At 50.2% G+C, this 22,149-nt stretch overlaps 1 protein-coding gene across 1 annotated transcript; it reads left to right on the forward strand.

Moving 5' to 3' along the window:
* Nucleotides 1–8,040: 8,040 nt before the first annotated feature.
* Nucleotides 8,041–20,670, forward strand: Naa40 (N-alpha-acetyltransferase 40, NatD catalytic subunit). The gene is made up of 8 exons (XM_005063893.4): nt 8,041–8,265; nt 14,081–14,176; nt 14,748–14,800; nt 16,217–16,312; nt 16,396–16,554; nt 16,715–16,798; nt 17,821–17,898; nt 18,119–20,670. Exons 1-8 carry the CDS (start codon nt 8,152–8,154, stop codon nt 18,258–18,260), a joined length of 822 nt encoding a protein of 273 aa, XP_005063950.2. The 5' UTR covers nt 8,041–8,151; the 3' UTR covers nt 18,261–20,670.
* Nucleotides 20,671–22,149: the final 1,479 nt, after the last annotated feature.

Raw genomic sequence — 22,149 nt, forward strand, 5'->3', positions numbered from 1 at the left:
TTTTGTTTTTCAAGGCAGGGTTTCTCTGTGTAGCTCTGACTCTCCTGGAACTCAGTAGACCAGTCTGTAGACCAGTCTGGCCTTGAACTCACAGAGAACCGCCTGCCTCTGCCTCCCGAGTGCTGGGATTAACGGCGTGGGTGTGGGCTACAGTGTGCACGTGGGGGCCAGTGGACAGTTCTCTGTGCTGGCCCTCTCCTCCCATTGTGGTCATCAGGCTGGCTCCACGTGCACTTTTGCCCTCTGAGCCGCTTCACCCGTCTTGGCTTTGGCTTTTGAGACCAGGTTTCCTGTAGCTGGGCTGGCTTCAAACCCTCCACACAGCAGAGAATAACTTTGCTCCTGATCTTCCTGCTTCTACTCCCCAAGTGTTGGGATTACAGCTGCGTGTCACTGTATCAGACACTTTTCTGTTGATGTACTAAAATACCACGGCTGGGACTGGAGAGGTGACTTCTGGCTCTTCCAGAAGACAGGGACCATTCCCTGTACCCACATGGTGGTTTACAACCCCACCTGTAACCCAAGTCACAAGGCACCCAATGCGTTCTTCTGGCCTTGTCTGGCACCAGGCATGCAGGTAGTGCAGAAAGACAGACTACACACAGGTAAAACACCCCACCCGGCCCCACCCTACATACAAACAAAAAACACTGTGGCCAAAGGAATTTCAGGCCTGGAGGCAGTGGTGGCGCACACCTTTAGTCCTAGCACTCCAGAGGCAGAGGCAGGCGGATCTCTGTGAGTTCGAGACCAAGCCTGGTCTACGGAGCGAGTTCCAGGACAGGCTCCAAAACAATACAGTGAAACCCTGTCTCGAAAAAAACCAAAAAAAAAAAAAAAAAAAAAAGGCATTGTAGAGAGGCGTGGAACAAGCAGCAGCCATGAAGGAAGGGAGTAGGCAGTTGAGAGCTCATGTCTTGGATGGCAAGCAAAAAGCAGAGAGAGCAAGTTGGAAATGAGACCTTTAATTCTTTTTTTTGTTTTGGTTTTTTCGGGACAGGGTTTCTCTGTATTGTTTTGGAGACTGTCCTGGAACTCGCTCCGTAGACCAGGCTTGGTCTCGAACTCACAGAAATCCACCTGCCTCTGTCTCCCGAGTGCTGGGATTAAAGGCGTGTGCCACCACCGCCCAGCGACCTTTAGTTCTTAAAACCTACATCCAGTGCCATATTTCCTTCAGCAAGGCCCTACCTCCAAAACCTCTCCTAAACAGCACCATCTGGGACCAAGTATTTAAAAAAAATCAAGACTGTGGGGACACTTTTGGGGGGGTCGAGACAGGGTTTCTCTGTGTACCTTTGTAGACCAGGCTGGCCTTGAACTCACAGAAATTCGCCTCCTGAGTGCTGGGATTAAAGGCCCCCATGGCCTAATTACCTTACATTTGACTCTTCCCCTGAACAGTGCCACACTGGGGACCAGCTTAACTCATAAACTCAAGGGAGAAAAGCCTAAGTCACAACAACCTGCAAAGTCCCTATTTCCAAACAAGGTCACATTTAGAGGTACCAGAGGGTTAGGACTGGTGACACAGCACCTAGGAGAACCGTGCTCACGATACCACAGGAAGGCATCACCATGGAAGGGAGGGGTGATAAGGGGACCTAATATCTCCTGCTTTGGCTCAGGTGTCACCTCATCTAAGGAGGTGGCTGCTCCTATGTGACCATAGCACCTCTCTGCTTCCCACCACTCCTCCTGAAATTTACTGAGTATCTGCTGTCTGCCAGCAACCGGCTGGGACCCAGAGGTATGGTTAACCTGACAGACGTTGCTGACCTCACCATCTCAAACACTTCTCTGGAATTTCGTTGAACTGGGTACCCAGTTCGGGTAGTGTGACATAAGTGGTAAGTTGGAATTTGTGTATTGAATCTGCTGTCCTAACAGCAATGGCAGAGAAAAAGTACAATTTCCAGCCGCAGGGAGCCAATAGAGTGATGGGAGAGGCTGAGAATGTAGCTGAGTAGGGAGAGCAATTGCCTAGCAAAGAAGGAAACCCGGAGTTTGACTGCCAGCACTGCACAATGGTAGCACATGCCTGACTCTGGGAGGCAGAGTCAGGGGGATCAAGAGTTCAAGGTTGAGGCGGGAGAGATGGCTCGGCAGTTTAGGCCACCAGCTCCTCTTCCAAAGGACCTGGGTCCCATTCCCAGCGCTGACATGGTAGCTCACGATCACCTGTAACTCCAGTCCTAGGGGATTTGATGAGTTCTCTCTTGCCTTTTTCAGTCACCAGACACATACATACGTATAACATCCACATACATAAAACAAATAAACAAAGAATTTCAGCTCATCCTCAGCTTCATAATAGATTTGGGGGCAACCTGGGCTATGTGAAACCCTGTCAGCCCGGCACTGGTGGCACACGCCTTTAATCCCAGCATTTAGGAGGCAGAGGCAGAGGCAGGCAGGTCTCTGTGAGTTCGGGGCCAGCCTGGTCTACAAGAGCAAGTTCCAGGACAGCCTCCAAAGCCACAGGGAAACCCTGTCTCAAACAACAAAAAAAAAAAAAGAAAGAAAGAAAGAAAGAAAGAAAGAAAGAAAGAAAGAAAGAAAACCCTGTCTTCAGAAACAGGGCGGATGTGTGGGAATTAGGGGAAATGGTAAGGATGGTGGAAGTCCTCAGCAGAGTGCCCAGGTCATCCCTGGAATGACTGAAGATGGTCGATATCTAAGCTGGGGTCTGAATTATTAAGATGAGGAAAAAGGGTTCTGACAGGGGGTGCAGTATAAAATCCAGAATTCAGGAAGAGGTCACGTCACAGAATATAGCTCAACAGTAGAGCCCCTTGTCTAGCATGCATGAGGTCCTGAGTTCAAACCCTAGTACCCAAACTGAGCCTAAACTGGAAGTGGCCATGTCGCTGATCTGTGATATGAAGACAGGACTAAATATGAAGGGCGAGACTTCACTACGCACATCAGTGCTAGAATTCACCATTCTCTTGCCTCAGCTTCCACAGGTCTGGGACTATAGGCAGGCACAGCACAGACAGCTTCCCTGACAGGCTCTTAACTCACCCAGCCAGATGTTCACCTCGCAAACACAGGGGTGTGCTGTGTTACTGGAGCGAAGGAGAGAGGGAGAGAGAGTAATAGAGGCAGATGTTTGGAGAGGGTCAGACTAAGAGAGAGAGCATCACAGCTGAAGTTGATGAAACTCCTGTGGGCGTGAGGAGAGAGGGAAGCCAGAAGCCCACTGGCCCAGCCCGCGCAGGGAATGGGTGGGGTGCAAACAGAGAGCAGGGTGGCTTTTCAGAAAACACTTTAGAAGGGAGTCCCAGGGCAGGTAGGAGGCAGGGAGGAGCAGAGTTGAGGAAAACTAGGCAAGGAATCCTGGTCTGTTCAGGGATGAAGTCCAGGGTGTTAAGAGTGAGGAAGCTAAAATCAGATTCTCCCTGGGAAGCTGTGGGACTCTTAACCTGATAGTTAGACTCTCCTTCCACACCATACCTCCAAGAGGAGGGGGCCTGTCATATACACAGACACACACACACTCACACACACAGAGACACACACAGAGATACATACACACACAGAGACACACACACCCAGACACATGCACACCCGTGCACACACAGACACACATTCACACACAAGAGACACAGTCACACTCAACAGACACACACACACACACCTTTCCCTCTAGTTCCTGGGACCAGAAGACAACACTAAGTAGGAGAGTGAATGAGTACCTGAGGGCTGCACATGTTTAGAGTAGCGGTTGCATTCGAGGAAAGCGGAGGAGTAAAAGGGGGAAGGACTTAAGGTGTGCAGCTCACCCTCAAGTTCCAGCACCTGAGAGGAAGAGGCAGGAAGATCAGTTCAAAACCAGCCTGAGGTCTGTAGCAAATTTGAGGCCAGTTTGGACTACAGGAGACCCAGTGTCGAGAGAGAGAGAGAGAGAGAGAGGGGGGGGAGGGAGGGAGGGAGGGAGATTACCGATTACCCAGGGGAGGTGGGAAGAGCTGCCACAGACACTCCAGACATGGGGGAGACCAGGGATTAATGTCCCTGTCCATGAAATCAGAGAAAGAATGGAGAAGAGCTTCTTTACCCTAGGGGAATGGTTAATGAGGTGTTCAATGAAAGCATCCTCAAAATGGAGGATGTTTGCCAGAAAGAGGAAGGGACCTTTCCTTGCCAGGCCCTGCAGCTCTCTCATTTAATTCTCAGGATCACCTCTGTAATGGTCTCATTTACAAATAAGGAAATTGAGTCTCAGAAATGTTAAGTAACTGCCAGGCAACATGGTACAGGACTTGAATCCCAGCACTTGGGAGACAGAGGAAGGTAGATATCTGAGTTGGAGGCTAGCCTGGTCTACAGGGTGAGTAGGAAACCCAGGGCTACACAGAGAAACCCTGTCTTGAAAAAACAGCAACAACAAAAACACAAACAAAAAAGAATTCCCTGTCCTCCCCACCCCCAAAAAGAGATGTTTTTTTGTTGATGTTTTGTTTTTGTTTTTAGAGATAGGGTTTCTCTGTGGCTTTGGAGGCTGTCCTGGAACTAGCTTTTTGTAGACCAGGCTGGTTTCGAACTTACAGAGATCTCTGCCTGTCTCTGCCTCCCGAGTGTTGGGATTAAAGGAGTGTGCCACCAATGCCCAGCAAGAGATGGATTTTTTTTGTTGTTTTGTTTTGTTTTTCGAGGCAGGGTTTCTTTGTATTGTTTTGGAGGTTGTCCTGGAACTCGATCTGTAGACCAGGCTGTCTCACAGAGATTCGCCTGCCTCTGCCTCCCGAGTGCTGGGATTTTTTTGTTTGTTTGTTTTACAAGACAGGGTTTCTCTGTATTGTTTTGGAGGCTGTCGGTCCAGCCCGGCCTCGAAATCACAGAGATCCGCCTGCCTCTGCCTCCCGAGTGCTGGGATTAAAGGCGTGCACCACCACCGCCCAGCGGTGAGATGGATCTTTTTTTTGTTTTGTTTTGGTTTTTAGTTTTTCAAGACAGGGTTTCTCTGTGGCTTTGGAGGCTGTCCTGGGACTCGCTTGGTAGTCCAGGCTGGTCTCGAACTCACAGAGATCCGCCTGCCTCTGCCTCCCGAGTGCTGGGATTAAAGGCGTGCGCCACCAACGCCCGGCGAGATGGATCTTAATGCTTCCCTGCAACCTACATCCAGTCTGCCAGCGAATCCTCTGTGTCTGCCTGAAATACACATTACCTCCTGACCTTCTCCTTCCCGTCTGTAGCCGGGTACAGACTCACTCCTTGCCTTGCACTGACTCTTTTCCCTCCTTGTTAAATCAACAGCCCAGTGGGCCTCTGAACACCTAAACCAGCTAGGGGATTCTTCCACAAAAACTTTCCAATGGTATTCTAAGTCCTCAAGTCTTTGCAAGCCTATGAGCGCCAAAGGAAACACTTAGTACCTGCCTGAACACCTCATGTTATCCTCCTGCAGTTCCCATCTGCCCTGGTCATAATATATATATGATTTTTATGTCTATGATGGTCTGTCTGCCTGTACTCCTGCAGACCAGAAGAGGGCACCAGATCTCATTACAGATGGGGGAGAACATGTGGTTGCTGGGAATTGATCTCAGGACCTTTGGAAGAGGTGCTCTTAACCTCTGAGTCATCTCTCCAGTCTGGCCATGCCAATAGTGTTTCCATCTGAAGGAGCTTGGACTCTTTGAGATATACCCACCCCCTCAATGCCCTGCTCCCAAGTAGCCTCATAATTTTCTCTGTTTTGTTTTGTTTTTGAGACAGGGTTTCTCTGTGTAGCCCTAGCTGTCCTGGAACTGATTTGTAGACCAGGCTGGCCTTGAACTCACAGAGATCTGCCTGTCTCTCCTAGTGCTGGGATTAAAGGCATGAGCCACCATGCCCAGCTATGATTTGCTCTCTTACTCCCTAAAGATTTTAGGTCAACTCATGTTGTCTTCCCCAAGCATCCTAGTTATAACTATAAACTCTGCCCTTTCCTGACATGCCTTATCTCCCTTCATGGAACCTAGGTCACAAAATGTTCTATGTATATTATTTGTTTAGTTGATTTATTATCTCATTTCTAGAAAATACTAACAATGCCTTTCCTGTTTGGTACTATTTCCTTCCTTCTCTTTCTTTTTAATTTTTTTAAATATGCATTGGTGCTTTGGCTGCAGGTATTTCTATATTAAAGCATCAGATCCCCTGGAACAGGAGTTATAGCCAACAGTGGGCTGTCATGTGGGTTCTGGGAATCGAACCTGGGTCCTCTGGGAGAGCACTCAGTGCTCTTAACCGCTAAGCCATCTCTCCATCCCCTCTTTTTAAAAAAATTTTTTTTTGGTCTTTCGAGACAGCTCTGTATTGTTTTGGAGGCTCTCCTGGAACTCACTTTGTAGACCAGGATGGCCTCGAACTCACAGAGATCCACATGCCTCTGCCTCCGGAGCGCTGGGATTAAAGGCGTGCGCCACCAACGCCCGGCCTCTTTTTAAATTTTTAAAAATTATATTTTTGGGCCAGTCAATGCCTTTAATCCTAGCACTTGGGAGGCAGAGGCAGGCATATCTCTGTGAGTTCGAGGCCAGCCTGGTCTACAAAGTGAATTCCGGGACAGCCAGAACTGTTACATGTAGAAACCCTGTCTCAAAAAATGTATTTTTATTTTATGTGTCTCCTTTTTTTTTTTTTTTTTTTTTTTTTTTGGTTTTTCGAGACAGGGTTTCTCTGTGGCTTTGGAGGCTATCCTGGAACTCGCTTGGTAGTCTAGGCTGGTCTCGAACTTATAGAGATCCACCTGCCTCTGCCTCCGGAGTGCTGGGATTAAAGGCGTGCGCCACCAACGCCCGGCTCCTTAATGTATCTCTATGTACCATGTGCATGTAGTGTCCATGAAGACCAGAAGAGGGCGTCAGATCCTCTAACTGGCATTACAGACAGCTGTGAGCCCACACACTGAGTGCTGGAATGTGAAGCCCAGTCTTCTGGATGAGCCTCCGGTCAGTGGTCGTAACCTCTTAGCCATACCTTCCTTCTTTTATTTTCTCATCTCCAATTTCCTTTCTGGAGACAGAGCTTCACTAAGCTTCTCTGGCTGACCTGAAACTTATATAGACCAATCTGACCTCAAGCTCCCAGGGATCCACATTCCTGTTTCTATAGTGAGGGGTCACAGGTGTGAGCTACCGCACCTGGCTTGGCACTGTTTTCTTTGCTGCCCAGAACAGCCTATGGTGAAGTACGTACTCACTGAATGTTGCCAGGGCTACAACTTCTCTGAGCAATAAACGTAGGATAACGATTAAAATCTGAAAAATCCACGAAGTTTAAGTATGGAGCGCTGGCTCTCTAATTTTTTTTGTTGTTCACCAGTGAAGACTCTGGCGTGGGGGCGGGGTGTAGCTCAGTGACAGAACTCTAGCCCTGGATTCGACCCTCAGTACCAGGCGGCGGCGGGGGAAGGGGGACACCAAACCAAGCAAAACAAAAATCACAAGAAAGTCAAATCTCTGATACATGTCTCCCTACCCCAGATTCCAGGGTTAGTCCCAGGTTTGCAAACTGCCCTATATCCTCAGGTGTGAGAAGGTCACACTCCCCAGGTATTTGCAGACTGAAATGAATACGACCCAGGACACCTGAGGTCTTATTTGAAACAACTCTTACACAGTAGTTGCACGCCCATTTTCCCTCTAAACAGCGAAGTTTAGGACTGCAGTAACTTCTGTGTCCTCTGGGTTCAGCACAGCGTAGGTGCACGTTAATGCTATCTGAATGAATGTCAAGCAGGATGAATGACTATAGCAAGACTAGTTAGAAAAGGCACGCAATGCGGAGAATCAGCTTCTAGAAGGCCGGAACGCCTCCAGAGACTTATCTGTGCCCGCACGCCCGCGAAGACGGCCAGCGCCACCGCCCTCTGAGCCCCTACGAGGCGCGCGGCTCCAGGCCTGCGCGCGCCCTCCTGCTCAGCTCCGCGTGGTCGTTTCCATAGCTACAGACGCGTACTGGTGAAGGGGAGGGGCTGCGCGTGCGCGTCATTCCTAACGCGACGTTCCGCCGTGCCTCCCGCCTTTCTGGTCTCAGGCCCTCCGCGCGCACGGCGACCGCTCCACCTGCGCGCCTTCGCGCTCACCGCCCACCCCTGTCCGGTTCTGCGCCGGCGCGGGGCCCGCTAGGACGCGCGAGGGATTCGTGAAGCGCATGCGCATTGTGCGGCCCGCCGCTCCGCTGTCGCTCGGCCGCCGCCGTTGCCGCCTCCCTACCGGCAAGTGCGAGAAGGAGGAGCCGAGGGTCGCCGCCGCCGCAACCATGGGGGTAAGTGAGGCTGGAGAAGTAGTGGGAAGTACACAGCTGCTCTTCATCCTCCGCGTCCTCATTGTTTCTTGAATCCCCTCACGTGACCCTGACCCCCCTCCAGCCTCACGTGACCCCGGCCCCCACTTGACCAGAGTCCCCTGTTGTAAGGGCCCCCGGGTTGAGCCTAGCCCAGGAATCCTTTTGGAGTCCCTTCTCCCTTTCCCCTCCGCCCTCCGGCCCCTCGTGCCCCTTCCTGTCTTTCTGACCTCCTGGTGGGCCTCCCCATTCCCGAGCCCCGTTGTGTCCCTGAGGATAGCCCCTTGCTCCTTGAGGTCACCCATCATCTGGCTGTCACGGTCCCAGCGGTTTCCTGCAACTTGGACTTGTAGGAAACTGAGGCCGGGAGGCAAGAAGGCGCACGGCCAAGGTCACACTGACAATGGCTTGGGCGCTGGACCCCATCCCGCTCTCTGAAGCCCCAGTGGAATCTGCTTCCCTCTGGTCAAGCCTCAGCCCAGCCTGTTCCGCTACACTTTTGAACCGCCGTTACCAGCTTCCTCCTGCTCCTGATAAAATAGAGTCTCCCTTCCCACTGAGGCCTGCCGGTTCAGCCCGTGGCCGCAGTAAAGTGGGTCTTAAAAGGTTGGATTGTTCTTAGTCATGTCACTGCAGGTGGCTGCAACGGGGTGTGTGTGTGTGTGTGTGTGTGGAGATGTACGGATGAGCAGGGAGTATGGAGCACTAGTGATGCCCCCCAGGATGCATAGTAACCACCTGTTAAGCGCTGGCAGTAAGAAGGTGCATTTCCATGTCCCTTCCTGGAATGTGCAGATCTAGTTGGGCAAAAGCAGTCTCTTGTTTGTGAGTTCAGCCTCCTAAAAATGAAACTGGCCGTTCCTGATCCTGGCTTATTACGGTTTGTGTGGAATTTGCAGCATCGTTAGGGAGTCCTGACTTTGGAACTGAATGATCCAGTGGCAACTCGCATCTTCAGTGACTACTAGCAGCTTGACATTGCACGTGATGAGGCTTTTCTTGATCTCATTCTCCCCATCTGTGATGCCCAGGACCTCCTTTAAGAGAGTGCTGAAGATCTGACAAGATAATGGATGTAAATGGCCCACTAGGTGCCTTATAAGCAGTAGCTGCTATTTTGCTTGCATTCTCAATCTCACTTTAGTGATCTAAGATAGATTGGTGCTATTTTTATCCCCTTGGGTTTGTCTTGTCACTAACCTAGTTTTTTTTCTTTTTTTCACAAACAAATCAGTTTATCAGATGAAAATAATCGAGCCTGTGTCAAAACCAACCTTGGGGGTCTGGGCTTATATAGCTCTGTAGATCTGTAGTAGAGTATGTGCTCAGCATGTATAAGGCCCTGAGTTCAACCTCCAGCATCAAAAACAAAACCCAAACCTCCCAAAGCATTCGTCATAGTTCAGGCAGTAATTTTCGTTGCTGTTTACCTAATATGAAGAAAATGAAGCTTAGAGACCTTGGCATGTTTAACTTCGACTTAGTAAGTGGTCCTAGGCCCCAGCTGTTGTTGAAACAAAATAAAATCCAAGTTTTTAGTATTACTCAGTAACTCTGCTCAGACTCAGCAAGAAGGGCAGGCAACATGCCTCGGCTCTCCCTCCTCACTGGTGGCACTGAGGCAGGAGGACCCAGATACACTTCCTTTGGGCCCACTCTGTTGCTCATGCTTTGGAGATGTTTCTCACGTAGCCCCTTCAGAGTGTCCCCTGGCCTAGAAAAGTGGCAGAGACTTGAATTACTTAACCTTCACTGGCTTAGATCTGGAGTTCTCCCTTTACTCTCATCAGGCCCCACCCTTATGCCCCACCTGCAGGGCTGGAAATTGGTATTCCATGTAGCCCCCCCCCCATTCCCATAGGAGGTGGTACCCTGCTTCTTTACCTCAGGCTAAGTGAGAGTGGCAGCAGGTGAAACACCTCTCACCTCTCCAAGGTTCTTTTCCCCCTCTTTGACAGGATTTCTTTCTGGCTCTGGCTGTCCTGGAACTCAGAGCTTCTCCTGCCTCTGCCTCTGCCTCCCAAGTGCTGGGATTAAAGGTATGTGCCACCACCACCTGGCTTTCCCAAGGTTCTTGTGCACCAACTGCTTGGGTTTGAGTAAACATTCGCTCTCTCCCGCATTGCCAAAACCAGCTAGACAGAAACATTGACACCAAAACCTAAGTGATGTCAAATCTTTTCTAGGAGCAGCCACTTATGTGTTGTTTGTTGTTTTATCTTTTCTCTCTTATTTCTCTTTGTGATTTCCGGGCCTCTTAGAACTGTGTAGAGTTTACTATTCTTGCTTTCACAAGAATAGTAAAGGGATCAGATCTGCAGCCACCCAGTGAAAGCGGTACTTAACGTAGTATTATGGTGAGTCACGTGTGATGTCATGGGAGGGATGCACACAAAGTAGGTAGCTCCACCCCTAGTGGTGGAGCTGAGTTCAAGGGAGGTTGGTAAAACCTCAGAATGCTGCTGGCTCTATGACTTGAGTTGGTAGCTTCTCTAAGCCCAGATTTCCTGTCACACCTGAGCTATCAAACACATCCTTCTTAGAAAAGCAGTGGCAGAGAGCTAGGGATATTTAGCTTTCTGTAAATGCCTGCCTAGCATGCATGAAGCACTGGGTTTGATCCCTAGCACTATATAAACTGAGTGAAGTGACAAAGGTCTGTAGTTCTAGCACTCAGGAAGTAGAAGCAGGAGGAGCAGACGTTCAAGGTCATTCTTAGCTACATAGCAAGTTAGGGACCAACCTGGGGTGTCCCTACCCCTGAAAAATGCACCAGCACAGTGTCCATCACTAGTGGGTTCCTGTAAACAGACCATTTCTAAAACTGAGATATAGCCCAGTGTAATGTGGTTCCTTGCTGTGAAAGAGGTTGGATCCTAGCACAGGTACAACCAAAAAGTTTCTGTCTGTATAGCAGTTCCATTCTATGGTTGAGGAAACTGAGGTTTTGACAGATTGAGTAACTTGCCAAAAGGGTTTTAAGTAACATGCCTAAAGTCACAGCTGTTAAATGAAAAGAGCTGAGAATGAAATCCAGGTCCCTTGACTCAAAATCCACACTCTTTTTATTATATAAAGCCCCCTTGGGAAAGACACTTAACCACAATGAGCTTTACTGTTCAATGTGCTTATTTCCCATTTTAATTAGGCAAGTTTTCCCTGGTCCCTGCAGGACAGCCTTACCTCCACAAGGCTGCAGTGAAGCTAATTGGAACAGTGGGAGACCACTCTAACTGGTGCTTGCTGGGGTTGAGGGAGAGCCCCTGCCTGTGTGGCCCAGCCTGCATCCACCCCTCACTCTGTGCTGGCAGCCAAGTGCCTAAGGAGTGTTTTCATTATTTTAGTCTCCGTGGTGGCAACCTTGGGCCTCAATTTGAGGGATCCTGGCTCACCAGTCAGCCTGCATAACAAGTCTTAGGAGCTATGCTCTGTTCAGAAATGTGGAGAGAACCCAGATTTCATGCTTTTGGGGGCCTGGGATCCACACTTGCCTTCCATCACCTTTACTCCTGCCCCACACTGTTATGTGACAATCCCGATAGTCCAACAATGTTGGCTTGCCATAGTGGAGAAGGGGGAGATGTGTTGCATCCCAGTCTTCCTGGAGATGTTCAGATGGTCATTTGGGGGTGGTAGATGGGGCATAGCCTGGTCTGGTTGATGGAAAGCTCACATTGCTGATACTCCATCGTGAAGCTCTGGAGACTTTTGTCTTGTCATTTTCCTTTGCCTTGCTTCTGCCTTAGCATGGAGGTAGGGTATAGGGTGACACGGCTGGAAATTGATTCCCAGGTAGATAGGCAACAAGAAATGAGTGTTTGCCTGAGAGCACTTGAGGCCTCCAGCTTTATCTCTGCAGAGTATGAGAAGGTCTTTGGTGACTGAGTTGAAGTCTGGATGTGCTTCTGCCCTTGGGAGGGAGATGGTGGCCCTGCTGCACAAACACTGCATCTGTATTCTAGCCCCTGAGGTTATTGTCATTTGGCTACTTACTGCCTGGGGCACTGTATGAGTCCTATTCCCTTGGGCCTCAGTTTCTTAAGGCGTAAAGGTAAGTGATGGCTTCCGCTCTGAGCCTTGAATCATGTATTCTGTGAAAGTTTGTTAACCAATTTCAGTGTTGTCCTGAAGCCCAGATTCCCAGAGGAAAAATTAATACTGGTAACCTGTCTGGAAGAGGGGCCACTTCTACTCCCATTTGCATCTCTGTGAAGGCAGCCTCGGGTTGGAGGTGTAGCTACGTGTTAGATCACTGACTTGGCATGCAGAAGGCCCTGAGTTCCATCCCCAGCACCACAAAGACAAAATCCTGCTCTACTCTCTGTGTGTGCCTTTGTCAGGGGAGTGAGACATGAGCTAGCCTGGCTCCTGGCTAGTGCCGGGAAGTAGTAGATGCTGCTGGCGTTTTTCGTGTCAGAATCTTGAGTTCTGTGTCTAATTCTTTTACCTTCTGGTTGCTGCTGTTCCTTAGAACATCCAAGCTGAAATTGTGCTTTGGAACTTGCCCAGCTGTCTGACAGCTGCTTTCAATTTCTGCGAATGTGGGTTGTTCAGGGCCTTGTCCTGGGGCCCAGGCAGTGTCACGGTCACATTGGCATTGGTGGTGTTTGACCTCTTTCCAGTGAGCTGTAGGAGAGGTAGGGCTGCCTGGTCTTTCTTTCCTGGATGGGGAACAGGAGCTGTCACCTTTCTGTAGCCCTAGTTATGAAAGTACCGAGCAGGTAGGTATTGGAAGCAAGCCTTACCCTCAGACCAAGGCATGAGGCTCTTTAATTCTAGGATCTGGCAGGAAAAGAAGAACAAACACCTTTGATGAAGCTGGGCCCATGGTTCACATCTTTTTTTTTTTTTTTTTTTTGGTTTTTCGAGACAGGGTTTCCCTGTGTAGCTTTGGAGGCTGTCCTGGAACTAGTTCTGTAGATCAGGCTGGCCTCGAACTCACAGAGATCCGCCTGCCTCTGCCTCCCGACTGCTGGGATTAAAGGCGTGCACCACCAACGCCTGGCATGGTTCATATCTTTAATCCTAGATTTGGGAGGCTGAGGCAGAAGGATTACTGTTGAGTTGGAGGCTTGTCTGAGCTACAGTATCACAACACACACACAGTGAAGTAGGGATTTTGAGAAAGCCCCACATTAGCCTTCAAATAGGGTCTGGTCAAGATGCAGCTGGGGACAACTTGCCTTTGCCCATCCCTGCTATCATGCCTCTGCAGCTTGGTTTTGCTGACACGAGCACCTCTCCCTGAGGTGAACCCATGAGGCCCTCAGTCCAGCCTTGTCATTACCAGGTGCATGGAGTGCTTGCCATCATCTGGTTTGCCGGGCAGAGCTTCTGGGGGTGGCTCTGTACTGTGTCTTGAAGCCAAAGTGCCCTGGCCTTCATGTGATGTGACCCTGAATCCACAGTGCTGTCTGTCTGTCATAGTCAGAAGACAAAGGAACAGTCGTCTTCGGCTACCTCAGATCCCAGGAAGCTCCCCTAAGTGTTGCTGAAAGTGGGGTGCTTCCTCCTTAAGAATATGCATCACTGCTGGGCCAACAGGCTGCAGGATGGTGATGGTCAGCACTTCCTGGCGTCACACAGCTGTTGAGTGCTCTTCCTGGGAGGAAGCTGAGAAGTCTGGTGATCCCTGCCTCTCCTCCTTGACTCAGGACCGTGAGAGAACAGTGTGCCCTGCTGGGGCACACACCCAGATGCCCTGTTGCAGGGCCAGGTCAATGGGTGCCAGGCCCCTTGGGTTCCTCTGAGAGAGGGGGCCACAGCCTTTCTAGTGTTAGTGTTTTCCTTGTTGCAGAGAAAGTCGAGCAAGGCCAAGGAGAAGAAGCAGAAGCGGCTGGAGGAGCGGGCGGCCATGGATGCTGTCTGTGCCAAAGTGGATGCTGCCAACAGGGTGACTCCTTTTCAGTTCCTCCCTCAACTTTAGCTTGGTTTTTTTATTTGACTTCCTTGCGCCACCCAGTGGCAGATCTGCAGCACTGTACACGCAGACCTATAGCCAGCTGAGGGAAGTGTGAAGAGGCTACAGGTCTTCCTGATATGGAATTTAGGGAGGTTTTTTTTTTTTTTTTTTTTTGCTAGTTTGCTTTTGAGCGAGGAAATATCATGAGACATGGTACATGGTGTTCTTAACCCTTCCTTCTTTCAAAGGTTGCTGGCTACCCATGGGTGCGGTAGGCTACGCTTTATCTGAGGCTTCAGCTGTCTGGTCCCTGGGGCTGTAGTCAGAGGAAGAGCAGCTGTGAATCAGCTCTTGAGGGGGCCTGGGAGTTTTTAGACTGAGCCTAAGGGTTTGACCTTGATGGTGGCCTTCCTGCATCAAGCTGTATTTCACATTGCTATTTTCCCGATTGTGTGTGGGGGGTTGTGTGCATATGAGTGTGGGTGTCCATGGGGGGGGGACAGAGGTCTCACGCCTCCTCACCAGTGTCTTCGTCATCTTTGTCTACTCTTTCTCTCCACAGCTTGGAGACCCCCTGGAAGCATTCCCAGTCTTCAAGAAGTATGACCGCAATGGGTGAGTTGTGCTTATTAGCATTCTAATAATTGTCTCCTGGGACACCTTTTTTGTGCATGTTTCAAGACAGAGTCTCACTATATAACCTTGTCTGACTTGGAACTAGCTTGCTGTGTAGACCAGGCTGATTTTGAACTGTCAGAGATCTGAATGTCTGCCTCCTATGAGTGCTGGGATTGAAGGTGTGTGCCGCCACACTCAGGGTTTGTTGTATTCACTTTATTTATTTTGGTTTTTACGAGACAGGGTTTCTCTGTATTGTTTTGGAGGCTGTTGGTCCAGCCCAGCCTCGAACTCACAGAGATCTGCCTGCCTCTGCCTCCCGAGTGCGCCACCACCGCCTGGCTTGTTGTATTCACTTTAAATCATATGTATGCAAGTATCCTGAGGTCAGGTGCATCAGATTGGCTCTGAGCTCCAGCTATAACCACTGAGTGACCTGCTGTGGGGGCTGGGTGTCAGACTCAGGCTGCTGGAAGACAGCCATTGATCTTAACTGCTGAGCCATTCATTACTCGAGTCCCTCTCCCCCAACTTTTTTTCTTCCTTAAAAGTTTGAGCTTTCCTCTCAACCTCATTGAAAAAGGGGATCTTAATACCTAGAGCAATGGTTTATACCCTGTCCCACCTATGTAATCAGCCCAGTCGCCACTGGGTGTCATGAGGAAGAAGCAGGTGGGACTGGGCTGGGGGAGGGTATTGAGCTGTAGTCTTCTTGAAAGGCCAGGTCACCAGCTGCTTTGAAGGGATGATAGGTAGCTAAGAGGGACCTGGTCCTGTGAGGGGTCAGTGAGAGGAGGGAGCAGAGATTCAGTTAGCAGGACAAGTGCTTACAAACAGTTAGGGAGCAGAGTGTTTCTGGTAATTATTAGAAACTGAGGAGACAGACCGGGCAGTGGTGGTGCATGCTTTTAATCCCAGTGCTTGGGAGGCAAAGGTAGGCAGATCTCTGTGAGTTCAAGGCCAGCCTGGTCTACAGAGTGTCAGGATAGGCTCCAGAGCTACACAGAGAAACCCTGTCGAAAGAAAGAAAGAAAGAAAGAAAGAAAGAAAGAAAGAAAGAAAGAAAGAAAGAAAGAAAGAAAGAAAGAAGGGAGGGAGGGAGGGAGGGAGGGAGGGAGGGAGGGAGGGAGGGAGGGAGAAACTGGGGAGACTGAGAAGGTAGGGGAAAGCAGGGAGATAGCCAAGAAGAGCAGTTGACAGAGTGAATTTCAAAGACACTACAGGTGAGGCAGGAAATAGCCCCGAGGCAGGGTGGTGGCCATATGATGACAGTTGTTAATCCTAGGTCTGGAGAACTTAACTTTGCCCTGTAGGGTGCCTGAGACTGGCATGCCTCCCTGGCAGACATGCATGGAGGAATAGCAATGTCCTGGTGAGAACACTAGGCCTGATGCCTTCCTGTCCCCTTCTCAGGTTGAATGTCTCCATTGAATGTAAGCGGGTGTCTGGATTGGAGCCAGCCACTGTGGATTGGGCCTTTGACCTCACCAAAACCAATATGCAGACAATGTAAGCATGCCCGACCAAGGGCAGCCCCGCACCCCTGTGGCTTTTTTCCAAGGTCCTCTGTCCTGATTGCCACAACTCCTCAGGTATGAGCAAAGTGAGTGGGGCTGGAAGGACCGAGAGAAGCGGGAGGAAATGACTGATGACCGAGCCTGGTACCTCATTGCTTGGGAAAACAGTTCCATCCCAGTTGCCTTTTCTCACTTCCGGTTTGATGTGGAGTGCGGGGATGAAGTCCTGTACTGGTAGGAACTGAGGCCTAAAGTGGGTAGAGGGGGGGAGACCAAGTGGCAGCACCATTGAGCCTCTCGGGGGCTGAGGGCTGCCTGGGGCTGTGGCTCCTCTGGGGCCCGGACCCTCTCTTTGGCACTGTTCTATGCACTCACCCTCTGCTTTCTTTGTTAGCTACGAAGTGCAGTTGGAAAGCAAGGTGCGGCGGAAAGGCCTAGGGAAATTCCTCATTCAGATCCTGCAGCTCATGGCCAACAGGTAAGAGCTGCTGCACCCACAGGCTACTGATCTTGAGCTTTCTCAGCGGGGGAAAAAGCATCTAGACCCTGTCAGAGAGCTGACCCTGCTTTGCTGTGGCTCAAGGTTAGAGGGCAAATGGGGCAGATCCCTGACACTGAGGCACTCTGACTAACCTGCAGAGGGATCCAGTGCCATGGTGTCCGAGGCCTCTGCAGGTGGGAGGAGGGGCTGGAGGACTCTTTGAGGCAAAATGGAAGGGGGAGTGAGAGGAGGTCTGACCTTAGTCTGTGTTCTATATTTGTTTGTTAATGCACTTTTTGTTGCTGTTGGAGTATGTGTGTGTCTATTTTGTTGTTGTTGTTTGAGACAAGGTTTCTCTGTGTAGCCCTTGCTGTCCTGGAACTCACTCTGTAGACCGGGATGGCCTGGGACTTAAAGAGATCCATCTGCCTCTGCCTCCCAAGTACTGGAGTTAAAGGTTAAAGGTGTGCACCACTAACGCTGACTCCTAACTTGTTTTTTATTTTCATGATTGTATGGGTGTTTTCTTGTGTATGTATATGCACCATGTTTGTGCGTGGCCCAAAGACGGTGTCTGATTCCTTGCAACTAGAGTTATAGATGGCTATGCATTACTGTGTCAGGGCTAAAGATTAAACCCCAGTTCCTCTGCAAGAGCAACCAGTATTCCTAACCCTTGAGACGTTTCTCCAAGCCTTGTATTGTTTTGTTTTTTAAAAATATGTCTTGAAGCCAGGCGTTGGTGGCGCACGCCTTTAATCCCAGCAACCGGGAGACAGAAGCAGGCGGATCTCTGTGAGTTCGAGACCAGCCTGGACTACCAAGCGAGTTCCAGGACAGCCTCCAAAGCCACAGAGAAACCCTGTCTCGAAAGACCAAAAACAAACAAACAAATAAATAAATAATAATATGTCTTGGGCCAGGCCTTTAATCCCACACTCAGAAGTGTTGTTCGCTGCTGAACCATCTCTAACCCGTTGATTCTGTCTCTAAAAGGTGCTCACTCTGCTCTCTTCCAGCACACAGATGAAGAAGGTGATGCTAACTGTATTTAAACACAATCATGGCGCCTATCAGTTCTTCCGAGAGGCACTGCAGTAAGGAATGTGGTCCTGGGTGGTTAGGGTACTCCCTCTGCTGGTTCTCAGGTACCTGCTTGTCCGCACCCTAATCTAGTCAGTGGGGTTTGTGAGATGGTGTGCCAGTGCCCTATGACTTGATCCCTGTGCCGCAGTTTAGAGATCTCAGAATTGCTGCAGAAGTTCTCAGCTCAGGAGCAAAGCCAGCAGCCAACCCTCTCTCCGGTTTGTCTTGCAGGTTTGAAATTGATGACTCTTCTCCCAGCATGTCTGGTTGCTGTGGGGAGGACTGCTCCTACGAAATTCTGAGCCGGAGGACCAAGTTTGGGGACAGTCAGCATTCCCACACAGGCGGGCACTGTGGTGGCTGTTGCCACTGAACTCCCATGACCATTTGCAAGTGAAGTCACTCTCCTTAGGCCTGTCCTCTTCCCTGGTCTTAAGCCACTTGCCAGGTACCCCAGAGCTGTGGGTGCCTTAGCCCTGTATGAGCCAGGCATACCCTGAGAGCACAGAACCCTGGGGAGCAGTGACCCCAGCTGCCTTTCCACCCCCTCCTAGAAAAGCAGATTGCCTGGAGGGAACACAGGGGGAGAGCAGACTGTGAGAAGGATGGCAGGTTAGCCACTGAGCCCATCCTTGTGCAGTGGCTGCCTCCTCCTTGCTTAGCTCTTGGGTCCCTAAAATGGAAGGTGGGTCCCTTGTCTGCAGGAGGGTTTCTGACAGGGCTCATACCATGCTCCATATGGACAAATGGAATGTTAATACCCACCTTTGTGAAAAGACCTGGAGTCTGCTGGTCCCTAGAAAGGTTGGATGCAGATCTGGGTACACAACAACCCTTGGACATTTTTACTCTGGGGACCAAGTGCTCTTCCAGAGACCATGTAGCTCTTTGATGCCAAGATGCAGGGGTTTGTGCCGTGTTCTTATAGATCTACAGCGTGGAGTCTCGGGACCAGCCAACTTCAGGAGGGAGACTGTCTCCATCACTCTCAGTGAGGCAGAGAAGACCGGAAGAGCTGTCAGTCTCTTATGTGTTTGCTGTGGGGACACAGCATCTCTGGGCATTTGGATCTTGCTGCATTTCTTACGATCTTGACTCAGCTTTTTTACTCAAGAAGGAAACCACAGTCCTGCCTGTTCTCACACCTCTGACTTCAGCCCAGATACCTCTGTTCTTAGTCTCAAGGGGAATAACATCAGGGAGCCCCTCTTCTTTCCAGTTGATACCATTTCCTTCTACTCTTTTTTTTTTTTTTTTGAGACAGTGTTTCTCTGTATTGTTTTTCCAGGCTGTCGGTCCAGCTCAGCCTCGAACTCACAGAGATCCACCTGCCTCTGCCTCCTGAGTGCTGGGATTAAAGGCGTGCGCCACCACCGCCCGGCTTATTTCCTTCTACTCTTGGTGCTGATAGCTCTCTGAAGGTAGGGCTACCCCCCACCCTCCCTGTCTGAGGAGCCCCAGCCAGCAGCAGGCCCCTTTGCCTGTTCTCCCCAGCCCCATCCCTCACTGCCTCAGTGAGACGCTTGTGCCTCTCCTGCCCCACTGGGATACATCAGGAATGCCTTTCAGTGGCTCACCGCTGCTCTTCTGTCCCTGGTATCACCCTACACTGGCCGCCTTCTTCAAAGGATGAAGAGAGTGCAGGCTTAGAACTTGAACTCATCCTGACCTGGGCCATGTTCTTCCAAGGAAGCAAAACCAAACCCTCACCCAGGAAAACACACTTGCCACTTGCTGTCCCTGAGCTCTGCTTTGGCATGGCAAAGAGCTTGCCTTTGTGCGCTTGCTCTCTGAGACTTCTGACCTCAGTCTGCTCACTTCACCCCCTGCCTAACTCAGGCTGTCTTTCCTGGCAAGTTTCCCCGGAGCAGTCACCTCCCACTCAGATCCTTGCTTGCATGGTAGCGTGGACACAAGGGTCCTTTCTTGCCATGATCTGTTCTCTGTGGAGGACCCTGTGCTGTTCTTAGCCCTGTCAGCCTCACCTCAGAGGGGCCTTGCAGCTTTACACTGGAATAGGTCTACCTTTGCCTGGCCTGCTAGCTTCGGGGGCCATGCCTCTGGTGAGAGTTGAAGCTGCCCAGAGGGGATTGGTAGGCTCCTTCCAAGAATCATGAAACAGAAAATGCTTGGAAGAGTTACTCCCTGATGTTTGTCTGTCTTAGATCATGAATTTCTGATACCTCCCACTTAGGGGGACCACAAGGAACCCCAAGTATAACCCCATGTGAGGTGAATTGAGGGTCTTGTCTCCAGTCACTGGATACCTGACACCAGGGCTCTCATGGTGCTTAGTGCCTGCCCTGCTCACCCTCTGCAGGCCACATCCCCAAGGGCCCTTCAGGATCTCTCACTGGACCATGGGGATGGTGGCCAAGACCAGCAGATCTGTGGGTGCTGAGCCCAACGGTTTAACAGGCATACATCATCTTCCATCCTCATGATTTTAAGAAGGTCTAGTCTCCTATACCAGGCTCTTGTTTTTTTGTCCAGGATGTGTTAAAATGTTTTTAAAGATTTTGTTGTTGTTTTAGTGAACTCATCCCATTTCAGGTTATTTTTGTTGCTGTTAAATGTGTATGGTTCCTTTTAAAACTTTCAGGGTGGGGTTGCTTTTTGGTTTTTTGTTCAGTTTTTTTTTTTTAGAGGAAAGTTGGAAGATAAATTTATATATATATTTTTTCCCAGCAACTTGTTATCACTGGAATCAAAGGGGGAAAGAAAGCATCTCTCTTTGTGTCAGTTTTATTTGTATGTCATTAATAAAAGACTTTTTGTCCAGATGCTGGGATGGTGTCCAGATGCTGGGTGCCATGGGCAGTGGATGTCAGGCATTGGCTTTGGGAGGCACATGATTGTGCTGGCCCCACGCCCTTCCTGATAAGGAGGCCTCGGATGAGTGGAGCCCAAGTGTATGTACCATTTCCCAGAAGTTGTGGGGTGAAGTCAAGGATGTTCAGAATACTGTCTGCTTGGCATCCTGGAGCAGGCCCTGAGCTAGGCACTGTGACTTTGGGCATCAATACCCAGACATGAATTCAGTCCTTTGTGTGAGTTGAAGGATGAATTTTGTCCGTGTGTTTACTGCGATACTCGAGAGTATTCCTCATCAAAAAGTCTTCAGCAAAGACTCTGAAGTCTTCTCACAGAAAAAGGCCCAAAGGAAGGGTAAGCCCTGTCAGACCTCTGCAGCATAGCTGGTAGGGTTGCACAGCTTCTGCCAGGCACAGGCTCAGAGGCAGGAAGTGGTGTGGGAATGAGCTCAGAACTCGTGTGGACAGAAGAGGAACCATCTTCCTATTCTTGTCAGGTGTGGTAGGTGAAGGACAAGTCACTGGGGTCCCTGGCAGATCGGGACTCCACACTAAGGGCCCAGAGGATACTGAGTATGCCTGGTCACACCAGGGGAAAATATGGCTGGGGTCCAGCTCACAGTGAAGAGCTATAGTGTCAGCCCCGTGGTTGCTCTCAAAGCTGGAAGCACTGTTCCGTGTGAAGACAGTAATTTCATCACTTCAGGCCTGAAGGGGTTAACCGTCAGGGTTCCCTGCTTCTGAGTCCCCAAGTGGCTACACTAGCATTATTTATTTTTTGTGGCTTTTGGATTCTAGGATGCCAGGCTAGACAACTGTGCAGGGGCAGAAGCAAATCTGTTGGCCCCCGTCTGACTGCTGTACCCCAGAAAGCAGGCACCTCCAGTGAGCCAAGCCCTGACCTCCACCTCCTGGATTTTGCCAGGAGGTTGTTTGGCCCCATATTGGGTGTGTCCTGGTGTCTCCTGTCATCACCTAGGGAGTCCGTTTCCTGTGAATGTAGGGAAGCCCAGCTACCCTCACCCTCACTGAGAGAGCCACAGAGGATATTTTTTTTTTTTTTTTTTTTTTTTAAGACAGGGTTTCCCTGTGGCTTTGGAGGCTGTCCTGGAACTCGCTCTGTAGGCCAGGCTGGCGTTGAACTCACAGAGATCCGCCTGCCTCTGCCTCCCAAGTGCTGGGATTAAAGGCGTGCGCCACCAACGCCCGGCACCACAGAGGATTCTAAAGACCAGTCCATGTCCTTCCTGCCAGTCCTAGGTCTCAGTGTTTCTCCATATGCTGAGGTGCGTCCAGGCTAAGACAAGACTGGAGAGCGAGAGTTGATTCCTTAGCAGCTCCAGGTCGGATGCTTGGTAGGCGGCTGAGTGCAGGAGCCCAAAGACACTTTTCCATGACATTGGCCTCCGTATCGACTGGGTCCAAGCCTTTCATAAGCTGGAGTAAAGG

The sequence above is a fragment of the Mesocricetus auratus genome, unplaced genomic scaffold, assembly GCF_017639785.1.
Source record: "Mesocricetus auratus isolate SY011 unplaced genomic scaffold, BCM_Maur_2.0 Super-Scaffold_4256, whole genome shotgun sequence".
NCBI lineage: Eukaryota > Metazoa > Chordata > Mammalia > Rodentia > Cricetidae > Mesocricetus > Mesocricetus auratus.

Coding starts and splice junctions, on each gene's coding strand:
- Naa40 (XM_005063893.4), top strand. CDS start 8,152: ATGCGCATTGTGCGGCCCGCCGCTCCGCTGTCGCTCGGCCGCCGCCGT. Junction 14,177..14,747: donor AAGTGGATGCTGCCAACAGG/GTGACTCCTTTT, acceptor TTCTCTCCACAG/CTTGGAGACCCCCTGGAAGC. Junction 16,555..16,714: donor GGGGATGAAGTCCTGTACTG/GTAGGAACTGAG, acceptor TTTCTTTGTTAG/CTACGAAGTGCAGTTGGAAA.